The following is a 22,354-nucleotide window of genomic DNA, read 5'->3' as shown; positions in this document are numbered from 1 at the left end:
CTAAGACGGTTGCTGCGTGCACAGACCACAAAACTCTGGAGCACTGCGTTCGAGCACTCCTCTGAGTGGCCACGCAAGACCGGCCAACCCTTGAAGTACAACCGCATCTTCTTTAAAGTGTACCTTTGGAGCCCAAAGGTATTGATGGGGAAACGGAGCATGTATTGTAAAGTTTGATAAATGTCCGGTGTTCCCATTTTTTGGTCTAGTCTTGTATTCAAATAAATAATTCTGCTGGTTAATTTTAATGCTCGTCGCGATGTTTCACCTCATTGACAGGCCGTCACTCGCATCCATGACTATTGCGTAAGATGCCAGATCACTTGCCTTTGGATGTAAATCTTTCATTCAGACGCGATTATTTATGTATTATTATTTATTTAAACGGAAAAGATTTAACCTCACCCGACAGACAGGCTTACATACAGCGGGAGAATACTTACATACGCGTGAAGCACCTCATCTGTCGCGTCTCATCTGTCAGCCAGTCCCGGATTGATGGACCATCCGTGAGTATTGACACTGGATAATTGCGAGAATGACTCGGATTTATAAAAAAAATATATGTTGCGTTTAATTGGGGTAGACGGCTGAGCTGAAACGGCTTTCAACATGGTGACGTCACGGCTTCGCTTGTTGCAGATACGTTCCGGCAGCTATCACAAGCTTACTTTAATACAAACAATGTCGCAAAAAAAACACGTTTGGATGCAGTTTTTCTTGCTCAATCATAAATATTTCTGCTTCGGACCACCACAGGTACGCTTTAAAAGTGGAAATTGGATGGATGTTTAATTCTTCAATAAACATTTGAAACATAATGGCTTCTTTGACGCAAAAAATCGTAGTGAAAGTGGAGGAGGAGGGCAGTAGAGAAAGGTAAGTTGGAGCATGGACATTTATTGCTGACGTACGTCAAACTTAAACACGGAAATATGACGCGCATGACGGCGAGCCAACCTGATCGATGGATGTCCGTTGCTGGAGGTAACAACAACACAACTTTAAATCGGTGTTTAAAGCGGGAAATGTTAACAAAAAAGAAGGTGCTATGGACGAGGCACGTTTTGAACATAGAGTGTAAGGTGTGCAGCGACACATCACATACATATCTATAAAGACTAGATGTCTTATGGCACAGAGTCCAACGTCCGCCCGGGGCGGCCATCTTGTCACAGGCAGGCAGTCTGGTCTGTCGCATTGACTGTGAGCGAAGGTGAATAATCGTAAACTCTGTTATCTCGCTTCGAACTTGACGGATTTACACGGTTTGCTTTTACTCCATTTTAAATAACCCCTGGCCCAGAGAAACGCCTGCGCTTCTTGGTCTGCTTTAGAAATGGCTTCTTCTTTGTACCGTAGAGTTTCATCTGGCAACAGTGGCTGGCACGGTGGATTGTGTTCACCCACAATGTTTTCTGGAAGTGATGCTGAGCCCTTTTCTGTGATTTCGACTGCAGGCTGGACATTTCAATACCCGGATCCTTTTCTTACGCAACCATGATGTTGTAATTGGTGCTGCATGTGGTCTGGCATTATCGTGTTGAGAAATGCAAGATCTTCTCTGAAAGTGATGATGCCTGGATGGGAGCATATGTTGTTCTTGAATCCGAAAATACCTTTCTGCATTGACGATGCCTTTCCAGATGTGGAAGCTGCCCATGCCACACGCACTCATGCAACCCTATACGATCACAGATGCAGGCTTTTAAACTGAGTGCTGATAACAACTTGGGTTGTCCTTGTCCTCTTTAGTCAGTATGATTATAGCGCCCCAGTTTTCCACAAATAACTTCGAATCGTGATTCGTCTGTCCACAAAACAGGTTTCCACTTTGCCCCACACCCTTTTAAATAACCCCTGGCCCAGAGAAACGCCTGCGCTTCTTGGTGTGCTTAAGAAATGGCTTCTTCTTTGTACTGTATAGTTTCATCTGGCAACGGCGGCTGGCACGGTGGATTGTGTTCACCCACAATGTTTTCTGGAAGTGATGCTGAGCCCTTTTCTGTGCAGAGACGTTTAAGGGCCCGAAGATCATGGGCATCTAGTATGATTTTTCGGCCTTGACCCTTACACACAGAGATTGTTCCAGATTCTCAGAATCTTTGGATGATGTTATACACTGTAGATGATGATTACTTCAAACTTTTTGCTTTTTTTCGCTGGTAAACATCTTTCTGATATTTTTTCACTATCTTTCTGTGCAACATTGGAGGAATTGGTGATTTTCTACCCAGCTTCGCTTCTGAGAGACACTGCCACTCCGAGAAGCTCTTTTTATACTCCAATCAAGTTGCCAATGGACCTCATTAGTGGTAACTGGTCTTCCAGCTAATTATAAGTGCAATTGACTTTTCCAGCCTCCTATTGCTACCTGTCCAAACTTTTTTGTGAAATTTACAATCAACGTATTTTTCCCTTAAAATGATGCATTTTTACATTACAGTTTAAACTTTTGACCTGTCATCTATGTTCTATTCTGAACAAAATATTGAAATTGGGTACTTCCACATAATTGCATTCAGTTTTTAATTCACAATTTGTATAGTGTCTCAACCTTTTGGGAATTGGGTTTGTATTAACTTATTACTGCTGAAAATGTCTCAAAGAGTCAAGTATCCCTTTAAACCACATTATACACCTTCTGTCGAAATTTTGTATGAATACCAAAAATCTGTCACCAAACTGAGATACTGTGGATTTTATTGTATTGACAATTCCAAACATCCGGGCATTTCTGATACTTCCCCAATGCAACACAATGCGAATGTTTTTTGTTTTTTTTACAGTGAAAACAATCGGCGGATTGCATTGCTTTTGCCCGTGACTATCATACAAACCACACAGATTGTTATAGTAGTCAAATGACATCAATCAAAATCAAAATAATCCTCATAAATCAAATTATAATGATCCAAATTTAAAATCTTGAGTGGAGAGATTTCTTCTACCAAATTGACCACCATTTTGACTTGTTAGAATTGTCATTTCTTAAAATATGGACCGTGAAATTTGAAGTTGGGATGGTTCAAATCAGTCAAGAAATGTGTAAAGGGGTTGGTTAATACAGTATCTAAAATATCTTGTTAAGAAGTAACACTAGTTACTTATCCCAGTTATTCAATCAGGGATTTTTATCCAAATCTGATACAGCATTTTAGAATAAAAAACATTTGAAATCTGCAGTGGGATTATTTGTAACATCACTCTGACTTTTGATGTAACTAACACATGGGCAATTTTCAAAGGAATTGTATTAAAATGCCAAATCTGATTCAATCATCCAGTCAAATAACAACAACAAAATGTTGCAATATGGAATATGATATGATAATTAGGAATCAAATAAATTCTGTCTTTGCTAGTCGTGCGTGCGATTTAGTCTTGAGGATGTTTTTCCCTAAAATGATAGGTAACGTTTTCTTGAACAAATTTTACAGTAGAATAGAGCGGCTTGATGCACAAAATCAGATTGGGCCTACGTTAATTCTTTTTCAACATTTACTTTTCAGACTTTTATCCCCAAAAATAGTTGTTGACAAAGTGTTTACACATCAATTGAAATAAATATTAGTCACCTCAACTAAGAAAAATATCTGCATTATACTCAAAAAGAAAATTTTAAATTAGGTACATGGTCAAATGAAAAACTAAGGACATTAATATTTACACCTTTTGCAGATGTGTTCCTCCATTGTCATTCTAGATCATTTGCATGTATGAATGCATTTATTTACTGACTTGGATAATGCCCCCTCCCCCAGATTGATTAAACTGTCATTCTATTAATGACAGAACAATACATCCCCAAAGCTAGAGACAGAGTCTCAACTGTGGCCTTCTGCAGACAAGCAGCACTGTCACAAAAACAAAAATCACCATCTAGAAGAGAATCCATACTTTCAAGACTAAGACAAAGACTGTCTGGAGCTGAGGGGATGCCTCCAAAAAAATAGATCACCTAAGTTGGTAGGAAACACAAATGACAAACGGTCAGTGCGAAGAATTGAGGTTGGATGGATGGATTTTGATGAAGATGAGGAAAGGTACAAACAGAAAAAATCCGTAAGTGGTGGAGGAACCAGGCATCTATATGTTGACAAAGATGAAACAGTGGCAAGTATTCAAGTTATGGCTGAAAATATTTTTTCCCGGAAGGCCATTCAAAGAAAAACAAGAGTCTTTCAGAGTATTCAACTCATATTGAGAGCTCACAGATGCATGTTGATGTACTCAGTTGGAGTGGAATGTGACCACAGCCAGCCCTCGGTGGTAGATCTCACTGGAAATGAACAGAATCAGGCCATTGAAGAGGTGTTAGTGGGAAAAGGAAATTCAGAATCACCAAACCACCATGTAATTGATGAGGGAGCTTCCATAAGTGGATGTATGGAATTAAAGGAGACATTAGCATGGGACAGTTCGCTAACGCTTGGTGAAGGTGAAGATTCTGATGCATTTATTATAAGAGATAATGACAGGCTGGATGTAAATGTGAATGAACCAAACATCGAAATACTCTTTCCAGAACAGGAGGATGATGCACATTATCAAACAATAGATTAGTCACTGTCTGCTCCAGTGCTTGCAGGGGAGGGAGATGTTCCAGCCCAAGAAGTTTTTGAATCATACCAACCACTAAGCTCTTGTACTGTAACACTGATTGTAAGAAAAGGTCACTGTCTCACTGACTTAATCAGTGCCTTCAAGGACCCACAAATTATTGCATCTGAAGTCAACTTCAAAATGCATTTACCAAATGGAGATCTTGAACAGGGAGGAGGAAGTGGTGTTTTGCGAGACTGCCTGACAGAATTTTGGATAGATTTCTATGAAAGTTGCACACTGGGAATTGACGTTAAAATTCCCTTCATCAGACATGACTTTCAGTGTGAAGAATGGCAAGCTATAGTTAGGAGTGTTAGTAGTGGGTGGAAACAAGCTGGTTACTTCCCAGTGAAACTTGCAATACCATTTCTGGAAGAGATCCTGTATGGCTTTACAACCAGTAGTTTCAAATATTCCCTTTTGCTGTATGTATCGCATGAAGAAAGATCTATCCTTCAGAAGGCTTTGGAGGACTTTAATTCAGTCGACACAGAAGAATTGCTGGATATGCTTGATGCACATGAATAAAAGCAGGTCCCTACCAAAGACACACTGCTCCCTGTTTTGACACAAATAGGACACAATGTAATTATTCAGGCCCCAATGTATGTAATTAAGCGTTGGCGTCCTGTTGTGAGTTCTCTAGCTAGTTTACTACTACCAGAAGGTCTGCATCCTTTTATTGCACAAAAGAAACCAAATGCAAAATCAGTGAAGGAGTTTCTAAACTTCCCAGAGGAGATGACAGCAGCCCAGGTAACAGTTTCTTCTTACCTAAAATAGTACATCCGGGAAATTGATTACAACAATCTTCAGCTTTTCCTGCAGTTCTGTATTGGATATGACCTCGTGGACAAAGCCATACTAATTGAGTTCATTAAAACCACAGATTTTCTCCACCGTCTACACACATGTGGATGTGTACTCAAGCTGCCCATTGGTTACCACAACTATCCAGATTTCCGCAGCGAATTTAACAGCATTCTCACAAGCTCAATGTGAAAGATGTAACAGCTCCTATGTCGCCTGTGTATGCAGGGCTGTTAGGGACATACCGGTAGTTCAGGATGACTTGACTTTCACTCATACAACTAAAGAATCTCAAACTCTCGAACTGAAATACTCTACAACATAAATAATTTCATACACACTAATGAAACACTCACACTATTGAAATGTCACACATTACCGAAATCCTGACATACACAACACTCATGCCACTTAAAAACTTGAAGCCACAATTCTACTGAGATGCTCCCATACACACAACTAAAATCTTCACACACATCATACTGCAATGCTTTCATATTAAATACACATTTTAGTACTGTGTATGAGTGTAATTATGTCCCTAACAGCCACTCACACTTTTGTACCCTTAATTTGGTGGGTCATTTTGTTTCACCTGCTTTTAAAGTGGTGTGTGTTTATTGTTAACTGTTTGACAAGCCAAGTTTGTACAAAAAGTTGATGTTCTATTTTGTTTTTTTGTACATATTTACACTTGGACATTTACAATGAGACGACAGAGTTATTTTACATGTCTATTTTTACAGTTTCTGAAGTTGAAAATGTGATTTATTATGGGAGAAAATTCCTGAGCAAACATTGGATTGTTTAAATCTCTTTCACTGTTTAGTAAGCATGCTCAGACACCCCCCCCCCCCAAATAAAACCATAATAAATTGTACATCATACAGAAGAATACATGGTCTTCTTAAATTTTTATAGCATTATAGATTTACGATCCCATTGCCAGTATATGTGGTTGCTGTTCAAGATGCTATTCCGTTTTTATTATTGCCAGTAAGAGGTTAATTTCTAAATGTTTAATATACTGTAAAACATAACCCATTATTACCACTGACATCTACTGTGTCCCAATTAATATTTAAATTAGAGCTGTCAAACGATTACACTTTTAAATCAGATTAATCAGATTTTCGAATTTTGATTAATCACTTTTGATTGTTTAATTAAAAAGGCTTTTTTTTTTTTATTTGCTCGCCAAATTTAAAGAGCGCCTGTTGTGTGTTAATTTTTTAGACATTTAATCTTATAAGGATGTCTTCAAAAAATTGTATCCACTGCACATGCTTATCTTCCTCTTTTTCTAATCAGTTAATTACTTGCATAATTTAAAATGGGGGGGAAATTACCCCAATAGTTTGACATGAACAAATATTCTGAATGTCATACTCAAACCTTTATTAAATGCTTTACTTTAATGCATGTAGTTATGTTCGTAATATGTCCGTTCGTATTATTCGGGAGAAGGCGCCACAGCGTTCCACTGCTTCCACAAAATACCCCCCAATAACTTTGGGGTCGCTGTTGGTGAGAGCCGCCCACAGCCAAATCATTTTACGAGAGAACCCGTCGATGCATCCGTTAACGCATATGCCATATGGGTTAAGTTTGTCGTATGAGTCTATGTGCCACGAAGTTTGGTCCGTCAGCAAAATACTGCCTCCTTCGTAGCCGCTGAGACCGACGAACTTGGGAACCGATGGGGTCCAGCAAAGAGAGGAGGATTCTGACGTCTTCTTTTCTGATAGAAATATTATGTTGCTTACATTTGGTATACATCCACCGGTAACCATGTTCCCTTCCAGAGCCTTGAAGTTGATCGACAATTAAATCGATCCCGGCGTCCAAGTCATACTTCTGCCGGAAAAGCAACCTGGCTCTCAATAGTCTATTTAAATGTCTCTCTGTGATAATGATTCCTTGCAATGGCAGGCTTTTCATTATGTCTTTATAACTCATCCCCAGCCTGAAATAAAATTCGATCATGCTATCCCTGTCCATTGTGTCGCTTTACCTCGACCTTTCAACTTTTAAAGAAGGTGTGTTTGATTTGCTTATCTAACTGACCGCGGTACAAAGCCACAACTATTTCGTGCGCACTAACAACCTAGTTAGTGCGGACGCTGTAACAAATTTGTGCACACAAAGCAGTAGTTTGTGCACACAAAGCAGTAGTTTGTGCGCACAAAGTAGTAATTCGTGGGCACGAAGTACTAGTTCGTGGTCACGAAGTAGGTGTTCGTACGTACATAGTAGTTACAGCGTGTGCACGTATTCGATTTTTTTGGGGGGGTGTCATGTCTGGGGCTACGTAGGTTTCAGCCGCAATTCAGTTGCAGACATCTGATGGTGAATTGCAGATCGTCAACTGCAATATAGCCGTGACTCCAGTTTGAAATATTCATTCATTCCGTGTAGTCAAAACCTAGTTGAACATATTGGAAAAGGGACATCTAGACATTTTGAATTGAGGTGAATTAAATATATCATTAACTTGTATTATGGCTTGTCAAAATAACTTTGTCGGCATCTTAACTCATTCACTCTCAGCCATTTTCACTAAAGCAACCCTCTTCCCTACCGGCTGTTTAATTTGATTTTGACTGATTTTGCAAGGTCCACAGAATATTCTGTTCAATTGCTATAAAAACATGGAACCTACCAAAAGAAAGATTAGAGTCTCTTCTTTCATCAGGAAAAACTTATATTTGTCTTTAAGTTTCATCATTATTCACAAACCTGTTGAAAACACTGGGAAAAAGAGATTATTGCAACATGACCCTGGCTGATGTTTTATACTCTGCTGCCACCTGCTGGCCGTTTTTTTTATAACAACCATTGCTTTAAGCGACCTCTTCAGGTCAGAAGCTGCATCAAAGCCTTCTGCATTCTCTAGCATAAAAAAAAAACATTGAAAAAACTTAGATACGTTTTTGGGAGTGAATGACAAAGTACTAAAACGTATTTATACGTTTTGGGGTTGGAGTGAGTTTCTTAGTGATCTAGCACAGAAAAAAATAGTTAAACTGGAGTTATATGTAAATACCTGAAAATAAAAGCTTAACAGATATTTTTATATCAAACCCAACTGTTTTCAGTATACAGCAAAAATAAAGGAACTGTTCCAAAAGAGTGTATACTCAACCTCCACACACATCCCAAATAAATTCCACCATTGTCCAACACTAACCTTTATTCCTCTGAGAGATGCAAATGCTTCTTGACCAGGTCTGAGAACAATTATATCTCCTTCCACAAGAAGACTGACAGGCAGATTAACCAACTGGGAGTCACGGTATGTCCAATGAAGAGACCATGATGGTGAGGAAGGTGTATAGAGATCAGGGTATAGCGATGCCGGCCACTGCACTTCGCCTACCCAACTGGAAAGGTAATCTGCAGTACATGAACAAAAGATGTGATTAAAAGAGTAAATATAGATTAAAGAGGCATGTAAAGTGGCTTTTCGCGGGTGTTATGTTTTACCCCCACCCATGATAGGTGAATTTCTGGGAAGTAGAGGAGTTTTTTTGTTTTTGGGGGGCAAGTTACGCATCTACTGCGCCATAACAAACCCACCACACAGTTCCCACCCTTCACTTTTTAACTTAGTAAATTTAATAAGATTTTTATTTTATTTTTTGTTATTGGAGGCGACTTACAGATCTAATGAGCCATAACAAACCCACCACACAGTTCTTTCCCTTCTAAACGCGTTATAACTTAGTAAATTTATAAGAAAAAATAGCAGCATAAAAAATTTTATGGGGTACTCATCACGGATGTAACGATATCCAAACATCACGATACAATATTATCATGATATGAAAGTCACGATACGATAATTATCATGATATTGTGGGGAGGTTGGCATTATAAAAAAAAACAAAAAAACACACACAATATTGTATTTTGGTGCATAACAGCAATGTATATAAACAACCTACAATTTCTAACACTTAACATTGAGGCACTTACGTGCTAATGCACGCACACATTGTGTTCCTCCACATATTGGCTCGGTTCACATGCATTTACATTCCCCTTTATCTGACCATTAAGATGGATTTTAAATACAGAAGGGCCAAAACATGCCTTGTGAAACTTAAACATCAGAAAAGAAAATAGCTACCAGAGGGTGCTAGAACTGCACAAATGGAAATCAACCCAACCTATTTAACAGATATGCTGCTTTTAATATTGTGACATTACAATATTGTGGCAGTTTTTATATCGCAATATCACGCTATTCGCCATTATCGTTATATTCCAAGTACTCATCATTGAAAATAGTATCCAAACTTGAATTAAAGATGATAATGATGAAAATGTACAAGCGCAGTGTCTATAGTTAAACTCTGCATATTACAGTGGATTACATTAACTTCATCCAAACTTATTACTTGATTTGGCTCATTTTTTTTTATGAATACTTGTGGGGGGGGGGGGGGGTGTAGGTAGGTAGAGGCTTTAGCTTTGGCGTCAACCGGTTATTGCTTTATGTAACTATAAAGTGCTGCTGATAATTGTTATACCGGTAAATAAAAACACAAGTATTTGTGTGAATAATTGAATGGTACTTTCTTATATTAATCCTCTATCATTTTACAAATATTTAGGTTAGACATTAAGCAGGTAAACAATTTCAATGAGGTATGGTCATAAAAACACAGGCAATGGTGGTTGGTTGTTTGCTTGTTTGTTTTTTGCCATGACCAGCAACTCACCACCGAGTGTCATTTTGTCACGCCGAGTGGAATAAGATGATCTTTTTGCGACGCAAATCATGTTTGTGACCGGCAATTCACCATTGAGCGTTACGGTGAGTGGAATAAGCTTCTATTTCGTTACGTTAACGTGACTTTGCGGTGATAACTCTAATCTAACGCAGCACTAAGCTAATGCAGTGCTAAGCTAACTCCCGGTAAGGTGTGTTTGATTGGACAAAACGGCCGTCACGGCGGCACAGCGAACTGGACGAGCACATTTCTGTCATTCATATACGCTTGTAAATGTCTGTATGCAATCATAGTATTCACGGCAGGGCAGGCCAAGAATTTGTTGTTCCGACTGTTCACGGCAAAATAACACAAGAGATTTGCAGGTTGCAGCAAAATAACCACTGACTTAACGACAGTCACACAATTAAGCTGCTGGCAAGCGCCACACGGGGTAGCGAAATAAATGACAATATTACAAGTATTTCTGTAAGATTATTGTCGTATTTACCTTCGTCTATCCATGGCGCACTGACTCCGGTATCCATGAGCCGTGGTGTCGAATTGGCCGTCCTATTCACTCGACAGTCATTTCCACTCCGGTGGCTGCTGTAGTGATCCATGAGAGTTTTATAGGCTTTGGTGTAAATTTGCAGCTTCTACAGACTTTTTGGGGGTCGTGTGAGCATTTTACTTGTTTACCTCACCAAGCTTGGCAGTAATAACTGCTCGCTCGCAGTTAGGCTAATGGCGGCTGTGCAACACCCCCCGAAATTCAAACAACCAATCATCGTTTATCTGCACAGCACGCCTCCCTGTGCATTTCAGGGTACACACCAAGTCAAGTCAAAATACCCTCCTCAGGCTTAGGAGCTTAGGTAGTACCGTTCCGGCATCCCCAGACCCAGAACCAGTTTTGTGTGTGAACCAAACTTTGGACAAACTCCCAGGGTACATAGGGAAGTTCCATCATTGGTTCCTGCAGCGTGAAAGCCCCTAATCAGGCCATTAATATCCTCTGCTTTCATGTTGGAGAAGCATTCACCACCGAGACGGTGCGCCACTTTCACTGCCTTATTCACCTCAGTAAGATGGACTTTACTGGCCGTCAAGCCGCTACAATCCTGGACTGCATTGGGCCACAATTTACTCCAGCTTGTCTTGATGGTCTCCCTTTTAATGTCTTTCAGTGTTTGTTGAATGTTTTGAAGGCAGGATGCAATTGTATATTTGTGCCAGTACTCTTTCAGAGAAAAGTCCTCCTCGTTATCCATTAACGAGATGTGTGAGGACATTTTGGGTGTCCAAGGCTTTAAAGGTGCAGATCATACCCTGATCCATTAGCTTGATGAGCGATGTGGTGTTTGCTGGAAGGAACGCAATTTTGACATCCTCGTAAAGCAAGTTTGTGGCGTGGCCAACCGCGTTTTCCCATTAGTCACAGCATTTCTGTCTTCGCTAGATAAAGCTTCACTTGGGGTACAAAACACTGATAGAACCAGTCGGAGCTGAGGGCTTTTGTGATCCACGTCTTCGGGTTATGCATCCAATACACAGGCAATACGTTTTTAATTTTTCAATGTGCGTGTTTTGTTTTGTTTTGCACACCAAGCAAGAAGCCGGCTGCATTTCCGCACATTACTAAGGTGATGTGGTCCTTGTGAGCCTTAAATCCGGGGGGGCTTTGCCCTCTTTCTTAAATACGAACCCAATTCCCAAAAAGTTGGGACACTATACAAATTGTGAATAAAAACTGAATGCAATTATGTGGAAGTGCCAAATTTCAATATTTTGTTGAGAATAGAACACAGAGATCGTAGAGCGGGAGATTGACAGGTGGATCGGTTCAGCATCTGCAATGATGTGGACTCTGTATCGGTCCGTTGTGGTAAAGAAGGAGCTGGGCCAAAAAGCAAAGCTCTCGATTTACCGATCGATCTACGTTCCTACCCTCACCTATGGTCATGAGCTGTGGGTCGTGACCGAAAGAACAAGATCCTGTATACAAGCGACCAAAATGAGTTTCCTCCGCAGGGTATCAAAAGTTTAAACTGAGAAAATGTTTGTAACTGAAAATCATTTTAAGGGAAATATATGTTGATTATAAATTTCATGGTGCCAACAAATCTAAAAAAAAGTAAAACGTAGATCGACCGGTAAATCGAGAGATTTCCCTTTCAGCCCAGCTCATTCTTTACCACAACGTACCAATAGAGGGTCCGCATCCTTGCAGATGCTGCACCGATCTGCCTGTCGATCTCCCGCTCTCCGATCTCTATGTTCTGTTCTAAATAAAATATTCAAATTTGGCACTTCCACATAATTGTATTTAGTATTTATTCACAATTTGTATAGTGCCCCAACTTTTTGGGGAACTTTTCTTTGACCTCCTCTTCGGCTGAACCTGCTTCAGCCAGGGTGTCATATAACTTCTTTGCCTTTGTCCTGATAGTTATGTTATCGAGTGTGACAGTCATAGTTTTTTTCCGACAGTCGGCGATCAACACGGACAAGGAATTCTCCATTTTTAGGGTTAGTTTATTCCGCAGATGAATGACACGTTTTGCCGTTTTAGTAAATGTCACTGCTGCAGTCTTTCTAATGGCCAAAAATGATGTTTTTTTATAATATAAAATAATAATATGTACAGTATATTGTAATATACTAAATCCAGGTGGGTGGGTGGTTGGACTAACCTCTGAAAACCCCGCAACATATCGAGGTACAACCCGAGGTAAACCCCGCAATGCATGCGTTATGGACCCAAATAAGAATAGCGCAATAAATAGAGTGAATCCGCGAAAAGTGAACCGCTAAGTAGCGAGGTACCATCGTATATCACTTTCAGTTGCAAGGTCTTGATTGAGTCAGAATGAAGTTGTATTATCTTTTAACCACTTGGCTTAAACCAGTTAGCTACCCAGTTGTGTTCCACGACTCTGGTAAAAAAATAAAATAAAAAAATGGCCCAGTTAAACATGTATAGCTACCTACAGACACTACCAATAAAATTTTGGGGGGGATATATAGCTGTCAGGTGAATTTCAGAAGATATGCACTATATAAACTTTACATGATTGGGCAATACGTCCTTAAAATTAAATCTCCTATATATTTTTTCAAAAATCTGATTTCTTACTTTTGAGTGTGGGATTTACTGTGATCTAATTCCAGGCTTAACCCCACCTTTCAATTTAAGTCAGCTGATATAGGCTCCAGCTTAAACACAACCTTAATGAGGGGAGTGAAGGGCCCGACTTACCACTGAGATGTGTGATGATGATTTTGACACGCCGAACCATCTCACTCCTTTTGAGCCTCTCCTGTCTTCTGACCAGCATCAGATTCAACAGCAAAAGGATGAGGAGGGCGGTAGCATTCAACAGCTCACTGCCAGAACTAGTAAGGCAAAAGTGAAATAATTAATCATCTTACATAAAGCGACAGTGTGTAGAAGTTTTCAATTTTTCAATGTTCACACATAAAAATAAAAATAAACTTAAATAATAATTTAAATGGTATGCAAAAAAATACGTTCCATCACATCAACATACTTAACGCATTTTTTATATAACCGTAGGTGAAGTAATTGGTAATTATATTACCTACTGTATTTTCCTGACTATAAGCCGATACTTTTTCCATGCGCTCTGACCCCTGTGGCAGTGCGGCTGAAGTATTGCTTTCTTTAGCCGCGGATAACACTGTGCGAACACCCGCTCCTGATTGGTGGACTTTCTTTTTTTTTGCTGCGGATATCGCTATGTGTTTTTTATTTACTTATTTATTTTTATTGTTACTTTTTCTTAACTCCTGCAAATGGGCAAAAAAATAAATAATGTTTAATTCAGCTTTTTCTTAGAAGTGGTTAACAGACGTTTCATTACTACTTGTGGCACTTGTGGAATCTTTTTTTTTATTTCCCTTTTTAAATTATTTTTTTTAATGGAAATTCTGAAGATGAAAAAAGGGGGAAAAATACTGTTCCAGATTTATTTTTTATATTTATTTTTACTTTTCTAAGTGAAGGTTGACGAACATTTCATTGAAGCTCATGGCAGCTCAGGAAACAGACTTATTATTACTAATTAATACTTAATACTATTGTGGCCTCTTTTTTTTTTTTTTAATGGATCAGTAAACAGACATTTTATTTTTGCTCATAGAACTCTTGAAAATGGGAATAGTGCTGTTGTGGACACACAGATTCATAATTTTCAGCACAGTGGATTTATTTAAGATGTATTTTTACTTTTTCATGGAGATGGTTATAGCCAACTAACCGAAACAAGAGTGCGCTTCATGTGTGTCTCCTGGAGTTACAACCTCCTACTTCAGAATTCTCCCGTCAACTGTTATCTCGGTGAATACTTTAAATCTCGTCATGACAAAGACTTAAAATCTCGCCCATTGCACATTCCTTGGTCCTTGCTCCTTTGTTTACATGCTAGCACCTCCACCACAAATTCCATCAAGGAGTGAGAAGACTGACCAAGGAGTGAGGAGAAAGGAGGTTTTAAATGTTTTGGGGTACATACTGAGATACTGTCATCATTTGATGTAGCTGTCTCCTAAAGATGATGTCACGCCATTGACGCATGTCAGGAATGCGAAGTCTACGTGTCACAATTATTACTATCACTAAAATGGCCACTTTATGCTTTATGTTTCAAGTGGGATTAAATTAAAGTCACGTATCACTGTTACACTTCACAACTTTGCAGATGCAAAGACGAGCGTGATTGGTGTGTCCTAAGCGCGTCTCCCCTGCCCGCCCCACCATCAATGCACGCAGTGCATATTTGAAATGAATTGTAATTATGTAACAAACAAAAGAGAGAGAGAGAGAGAGAGAGAGAGAGAGAGAGAGAGAGAGAGAGAGAGAGAGAGAGAGAGAGAGAGAGAGAGAGAGAGAGAGAGAGAGAACAAGAACATATGTTGCTTAACCCTTGAGGCACCTAGGCATCATAAATGGTATTCTTATACATTTTCTTTTTTTTCTAGGAGGTATGCAGTCGTCCGCAAGGTTCCAGCAATTAAAAAATATAAAACCACGAAATCAGACAATTGAAAAATAATCTGGAAAAAAATATGTTTTTTTTTACAGGACTTCCGGTTCCGGCTTGTGGGAGATGGCTACGTAGTAGCAGAGCTCTCGACAAAAGGTTGTAAATACGGTTCCTGAACAAAGTTAATTACCAGCGAAGTGGACAAAGATACGTTTTAGGGGTCACTAATAACGTCCAAGAAGAACAAGAAAGGCAAAAAAAAACGACTTCTGAAGTTTTTGGAGACGACGACATGCAGCTAACCAAAAATGCTAACGATAGCTCTCCCAGGGCAAGCGGAGGAGTCTCGCCTGCCTCGTTGCGTGACGGTGTCGGAAATTAATCCGAGGAAGGGCCGGTGAACCTGATGGTGATCTTGACAGAGTTGAGAGGAGTCGGGAGAGAAGTGAAATATTTTTGGAAAGACACAAAAGCACAACTGCAAGGTATTAGGGAGAGCTAGATAAGGCCAATGCGAGGCTTGGCGATGTGGAAACAATGGTTGCGGTACACAAGAGAAGTTGCGAAGTTGAACGAAATGCTGGTCGAGATGATGACAATTCAGGAAAAACTTCAGTCTAAAATGATCTCCCTGGAAGCCTACTTGAGGCGAGAGACACTTAGACTCTACGGGATACCAGAAGGTGCGGAGTCGGGCTCACAATCGATGAGCCACTTAGTTAAAAAACTTCTCTGCAACAAATTGGAAATTCCCGACTCCACGGAATTGCAAATACAGAGAGTGCACAGAGCCTGTTTGCTGCTATTGGGGATGCGAGATATGGTTAAATTTTATTTTTCAATGCAAAGTGATTCAGTAAAAATTCTCTCTTTTAATGTAAAAGGAGTTTTGAATGTGATCAAAATGAACAAGATATTATCTAAACTAAAGAAAGAAAACGCCCAGATTGCTTTACTTCAAGAGACACACTTGAACCAGAGTGAACACCTGAGATTCAAAATATATATTTTTTAAATTTATGTTTTCCTCATCTGATAAAGCAAAACATAAGAGAGGAGTGGCAATCGTCATTACGGGAACACTCAACTATGAACATATTTCTGAAACTTGTGATAATGAAGATAGATATGTTAAAATAATTGGGAAGATAGAATAATCTGATATTACAATTATAAATGTATATGCCCCACCTGGAAGTGACTGGTTATTCTATAGGAGTGTTTTGAATCTGATGGTTGATTCCCGGGGTGTTGTTATATGTGGGGGAGATTTTAACTTTCGTCTTAATCCCGCACTAGATTCCTCAAATTCATCAAACCAAACCACCCCACCCAAATCCTATTACAAAGAGGAAAATAATAAAGTTACAAGGGGGAATAAATGATATTTATACACAGGAGGCAAAAAAAATAATAATAATAATTCTAAAACAGAAAGACTATGAGATGAGTGGGAAATCAGTAAAATATCTGGCATATAAATTGAGAAAACAACAGGAGGAAAGTACTATATATAGAATTAAGAATCCTAAAACTAAGGTATTAGAGACTGAATTGGGGAGGATTCACGAAAGTTTTGAAACTTTCTACAGGGATCAAAACCCCCTCAAATTAAGGCCTCGGACAAATATCGCATCGAGGCCTTCCTTGGCTTCCTGGATTTACCAGTGCTTCCAGACTTCCATAATGAGAACTTGTGTAGCGATTATTTGGTTTGCCGTAATGGCGAACGAGAAATTTAGACGGTACTGAGGGGAGTTGTATTTTCCTCAGCAACCTCTAGGGGCACAACGTTGACTTTGCTTGTTTATAGGAGCAAAATAAACGATAAAAATCCTATTATCAAGTATTCATAATCTGAAGTTGCTACTTTAGTTAATCGTGGAGTTCTTTGCTTTAATAAAATAATTACTAATCCACTCAGTAAACACAAATGATTTGGCAGAGATGGAAATTTCTAGACAACAAATGTATTTAGTAAATACACACCTATATCAGTCACAGCCTAACCTATTAATAAAACAAAATACATTTTTTAAAATCAAAGATAAAAAGAAAACATGCAACCTAACGAACTAAGATAAAAAGGGAATGAAAAGGGTAGATGGAGATGGAAGCGTTTTGACCTGTCAATCCTTTTTTATTTGAATTAAAGCATTGCGCCAGAGCTATATGGTCAGATTGCAATGAAGGCGCACTTACGGACTGGTTCAGGTGCACGGGAGCGAGAGGGACTTGGCGAGCATCGATCCTCAGTTGAAGAAAACTCCGTTGGAGGCGATCTGGGCGGTCGGCGCACGCGCAGCTGGAATGCTGCACTGGAGTCTCTGGCTGATGGTGATGGGTGCACGACTGAGAGGCCGCTGCAGTCTCCGGTTGGTGGCAAGGTGCGCGCGCGGCGTGGAGGCCGCGGCAGGTCCTTGGCTGGCACAAGTCCCGGTTGGTTGTGATGTGCTTGCGCGGTTGAGAGGCCGCAGTCAGTTGGTTTGGGTGCTGCAGGGCGTCTCGGGTGCACGGCTGGAGCAGAAATGGGTCGCTGGCGCGCAGCAGCTCGGTGCCTAACAGCAGTCGTGGAACCGGTTCGGCGGGGCTCTTGGCAGGAACAGGCACGCGCGTTTTGGGACGCGCAGTGTGGTTGCGAGTCCTTGCGTGATGCGTGCTTTAGGGCACGCGGCGTGGCTCAAGTCCGGGGCTCACAGAAGGAAGCCACATGGTAGCTCTCAGCGTGTTCGGCAACCACGTCTCTCGTGATGGTCACAAGGAGCTCATGGGGCTGGAAGAGGGAGAAGAGCGAAGAAAAGGGGCGAAGAAGAGGGGGACGTTCCTTCGGGCGTTGGCTTTTAAACTGTGTCCCGGGTGGATCAAGCGGTCCCGCCTCTTCCGTGCACTTGAAGCAGACTTGGTCAACTGAGACCAAGCTTTTGGGATAGCATTTTTTTTTAAATTAATCAGAATTGACAAGCCAGATGCTTCATTTATCATTTTGAACACATTTCAAACATTACCGCAATCATAGAGTTATTGAATCCGTTAAGCTTACTAATTAGCTAAACTTAGATGGCTGCAGAAGTTACACACATCATTAATTTGAGGTAGACATACAGGTTGTGTACAAAGATAAACAACAGAAGTCACTTAATGTCAGTCAAGTACATAGAGTCCGTTTATATTCCGAATTATGTAGACTTCAGATTAGTTAGGAGAGGCAGGATTCTTGAGGCTATAAACCGATAGTGACCGCTGGAGGGCACTGTTGTACCATATAACTTCTCAGGGGCGTTGTTTCCAAAAACATATGGCTGATTCCAGTAGATAGACCAGACCATAAAAGTGGTCTGGGGACTGATAAGCAGTCTTATCGCTAGTTTGTTTGCTAAACAGGCTTTTAGATCTCGGTAGGCGCTGAGGCATGTGTTTCCTGTGGGTTGTAAAAGCGAAATCCAGTCCCTGCTGGAGGGAAATTCAAAGAGATTCTCCTTTTTGAACTGTCTCTGGTTGGTTTGAGAAAACACAGGGTTAAGGACACACATTCTCCCAGCAGGAAATGTTTAAAAAGGCAAATAAAATATACAAAAATTGAGGGTGAGGGGCAATATTCGTATACACTTGATAAAGCAAATTTCAGCAGAAGAAAGTGATGCTGCCATCTCTAGGTTGAAATCAGGAAAGGCGGTTGGCCCTGATGGATATAATTCCCATTGGTAACTATGCCTAAGGCAGGAACTACCTCCACTATTAGTGAGAACGTTTAATCTTGTATTACAGGAAGGTGTAATTCCACCTTCCTGGAGAGAGGCAACAATTTCAGTTATCCCAAAAAAAGAGAAAGACAAACTGTAGTGTGTAAGATATTGACCAATCAGTGTACTTAATTTGGATTAAAAGATATTCACTTCTATTCTTTCCCATAGACTAGAGAAGCTGCTACCAGTCCTCATCAATTTAGACCAGACTGGGTTTATTCGCCAGAGGCAAACAACTGATAATATCAGAAGGGTACTGCATATCATGGATCATATCCACAAGAATAAATTAGAATCAATAATTGGGAGTCTGGATGTCGAGAAGGCCTTTGATTCATTCAGATGGGCTTTTCTATATAAAGTGTTGAAGAAGTTTGGTTTTAGGGACAAGTTCATTAGAGTAGTTCAAGCATTGCACGATAGGCCCACAGCGCGGATTAAGATTAATGGGGATTTATCTGGAAGTTTCCCCCTGGAACAGGGATGTAGGCAGGGCTGTCCAATGTCACCCCTCCTTTTTGATTTATTTATAGAGACACTAGGCCACGTATTGTTAAGGTTTCCGCGTTGCATCACGGGAAACTTTGTGGCAAGAAACAACGTGTTTTACATGGAGTTTGATGGTTTTGCACATTTGGAGGAGGATGAAGAGAAGCAGATGGTTCATTGTTGTTGTGCCATCAATTGTATGGCCCGCTCGGGGCCTGATAAAAAAGTTTTTTTTATCGCATTCCCACCGAAAGGGGCCGCGAAAAATGAAAGAAATGGCTGTGAGCCGGGAGGGTATAACTTGACGATCAAAGCCTGGATTCCGACTGATGCGGACGGGTTTGTGAGGCTCACTTTATTGCCGGTAAGTACTTGTGACTATATATTTGTTATTTGGAGAGGATTTAAAGAAATAATAAGTCGAGTTTGTGCATTATAAAATCCGCTGACTCATATTGTTTTGCGGTCTTATTCAGGTGTTTCAAAGCGCGATCGACAACCACCCTGACTTGTTGCTCGTCTTGAAATGGGCCATCCTAAAGAAAAAGCAGTCCAGCGTTACAAACAGAGGATCAAAAGGCAACGATTATCAGAATTGTGTTATGGATTCCTATAAATGAGACAAAATATTTTTTTGTGCCTAGTTTTTCACTTGAGTGTCCACATATTGTTTATCTTATCCAAATAAATATTGCATTCTGCATCTGTGTTTTGATACCTGCTGACCTCACTTGTGTACGCAGTAGCTATAGTTGTTAAGTCCTATCCTGACAGATGCATTAAAGGTGCTACAATGCTAGTATGCTAATGCTACGTAACATGACTGCATGTTTGTCCAAGAATAGATTTGAAAAGTGTGGGATTCACAAGTTGTTAAAAGTGCTTAGGTGGTTTGTTTACAATTCAGAATTTGTCCCTAATAGACTCGATTCAGACATCAGATCTTGGAGCAGGTTTGGGCTCAACATTTTTTTCATTAACTCATAAAAAAGCTGTTCACAGCTTTGAGACCCTGAGGAACAAATATGGTTTAGCATAGAACGAATTCCACAGGTACTTACAATTAAGGTCCTATATTGTTCATGAATGTAAAATGGCTGATTTATTGGCCACTGAGGCCGACCGACTTCTACCGTATTCTGAGAAATGTGACGACTGATGTTCCTACAAAGTCTATTTCTGAATTGTACACTGGTCTATGCGGGGCCAATAACACTTTGTACATTAAAAATAAATGGGAGAGGGAGTCAAGTCTGGTGATATCCGAGGAGACTTGGAGTAAAATCTCAATGTTCTACATCCAGCTCTATGGATTGGAGGGAACACATTATAAGATATTTCAGAACTCCCTACCAGGAGAAATATAAGGGCATAAATAGGACATGCTGGAGAAATTGTGGCTCAACTGTTGCTAACCACGACCATGTTTTTTGGGAGTGCCCAAAATTGAAAGATTTCTGGGTGGCCATCCAGACTTCATTAAATGCTGTATTTGACATGCAAATTCCTTTAAATTTTGAGGTTTTATATCTGGGTCATGTTCCTTTTGTGGAATGGAGGAGAAAATAAAAGTTGCTGCAATTACTCTTGGTGGCGTGTAAGAAATCAATTACGAGGAGATGGCTCAACCCAAAGCAGCCAACACTAGATGATTTGATTGGAATAGTTCTGGAGATATTTAGAATGGAAAAATTGACATCGAATTAGACTCCAGAAATAAATAAAAAATCCAAATCTGGAATAGTTGGATTACATTGATTTTCCCCAAGAGAGCAGACTTTATTTGACCCCGATCCTCTGACATGGTGTTTAATCAGTGAGGGTTACTCCTTCTTCTTTTTTTTTGACAGCCCTCTTAAAGTTAAAGTCCCACTGATTGTCACACCCACCTAAGTGGGGCTAAATTCTTTCTCCGCATTTGACCAATCACCTGAGGGAGCGGTGAGCTGCAGCAGGAGCCGCGCTCGAGAATCATTAGGTGATCTAACACCCCAATTCAAACCATTAATGCTAAGTGTCAAGCAGGGAGGGAAACGGGTCCCATTTCAATAGTCTTTGGTATGACCCGGCCGGGGACTGAACCCACGATCTCCCTGTCTCAGGGCGGACACTCTACCACTAGGCCACTGAGCTGGTAAGACAGTGCTGGTGATAGCAATCCTCCAGGGAAGGAAGGAAACAAGCCAGTGATCTTCTGTGCTGAAGTGACAACCCTTTGGAGTGCTTTCCTGTCTGCTATGGACACCAGCAATGTCTGCAATAATATTTCTCCCGTAACTCAAACTTGTTTTTTGGAAATAAGACCCAATTTTTTTTTGTTCCCCTATAACTGAAACTGGTTTGTAGGCGAGTGTGCACTTAAAGCATCTGTGCAAGATGTCAAAATATTCGAAATTACAGCGGAAAGTCAATGTAGATGTCTCGACGTCGTGCAGTGCTTGTGTAACTAGCATATCTAGCCTCCTGGAAGACCACAGGGCTAGCATCGCGGCCGACTTTGAAAATACGTTCACTGCTGTGGAAGCTAAACTGGACAAAATACAAGTCCACGGTGACGGAGCACGGACAACATATTGAGTCCTTGGAAGATGTTTCAGCCCAAAATACCAAGCGAATTCAAGCACTGGAGGAGAAGTGTGCGGTGCTAGCTGATAGCTAAAGGCTAAAGCCACGGACTTGGAAGGTTGGAGTCGTCGGACTAACATCCGAATCATTGGCCTCCCGGAGTCCGTGGAGGGACCAACCCGACAGTTGTTTTCTCCGACCTCCTAACGGAGCTGTTTGGCAAAGCTAACCTGCAATCTCGCCCTGAACTGGATCGTGCACTCGTCGCAAAGCCGCAGCCTGGATCGCGCCCACGGCCGGTGATCATTCGCCTGCGCCGCTACCAGACGAAGGAACTCATCATTCGGGAAGCACGCTCTAATATCGCGGGTCTCCTGTCCAGATTTATGAGGATTATGCTCCGGAGGTGTCT

At 40.5% G+C, this 22,354-nt stretch overlaps 1 protein-coding gene across 12 annotated transcripts in view; it reads right to left on the bottom strand.

Moving 5' to 3' along the window:
* tmem94 (transmembrane protein 94) overlaps positions 1 to 22,354 on the bottom strand; it is a 112,759-nt gene that overhangs the window by 79,037 nt on the left and 11,368 nt on the right. For all 12 annotated transcript variants that reach the window (XM_086063943.1, XM_086063944.1, XM_086063945.1 and 9 more), the window contains exons 5-6: positions 13,399 to 13,535; positions 8,609 to 8,814 (exon numbers count right to left, since the gene is read on the bottom strand). In XM_086063943.1, the coding sequence (XP_085920069.1) occupies positions 8,609 to 8,814; positions 13,399 to 13,535 (343 nt within the window). The remainder of the gene's footprint in view (positions 1 to 8,608; positions 8,815 to 13,398; positions 13,536 to 22,354) is intronic.

This window comes from Leptonotus elevatus, chromosome 20 (assembly GCF_054856555.1).
Source record: "Leptonotus elevatus isolate MCC_2025b chromosome 20, RoL_Lele_1.0, whole genome shotgun sequence".
NCBI classification, from domain to species: Eukaryota; Metazoa; Chordata; class Actinopteri; order Syngnathiformes; family Syngnathidae; genus Leptonotus; species Leptonotus elevatus.
Note: the sequence above shows the minus strand (reverse complement) of the source record. Positions and strands in the feature narration are given on the sequence as shown.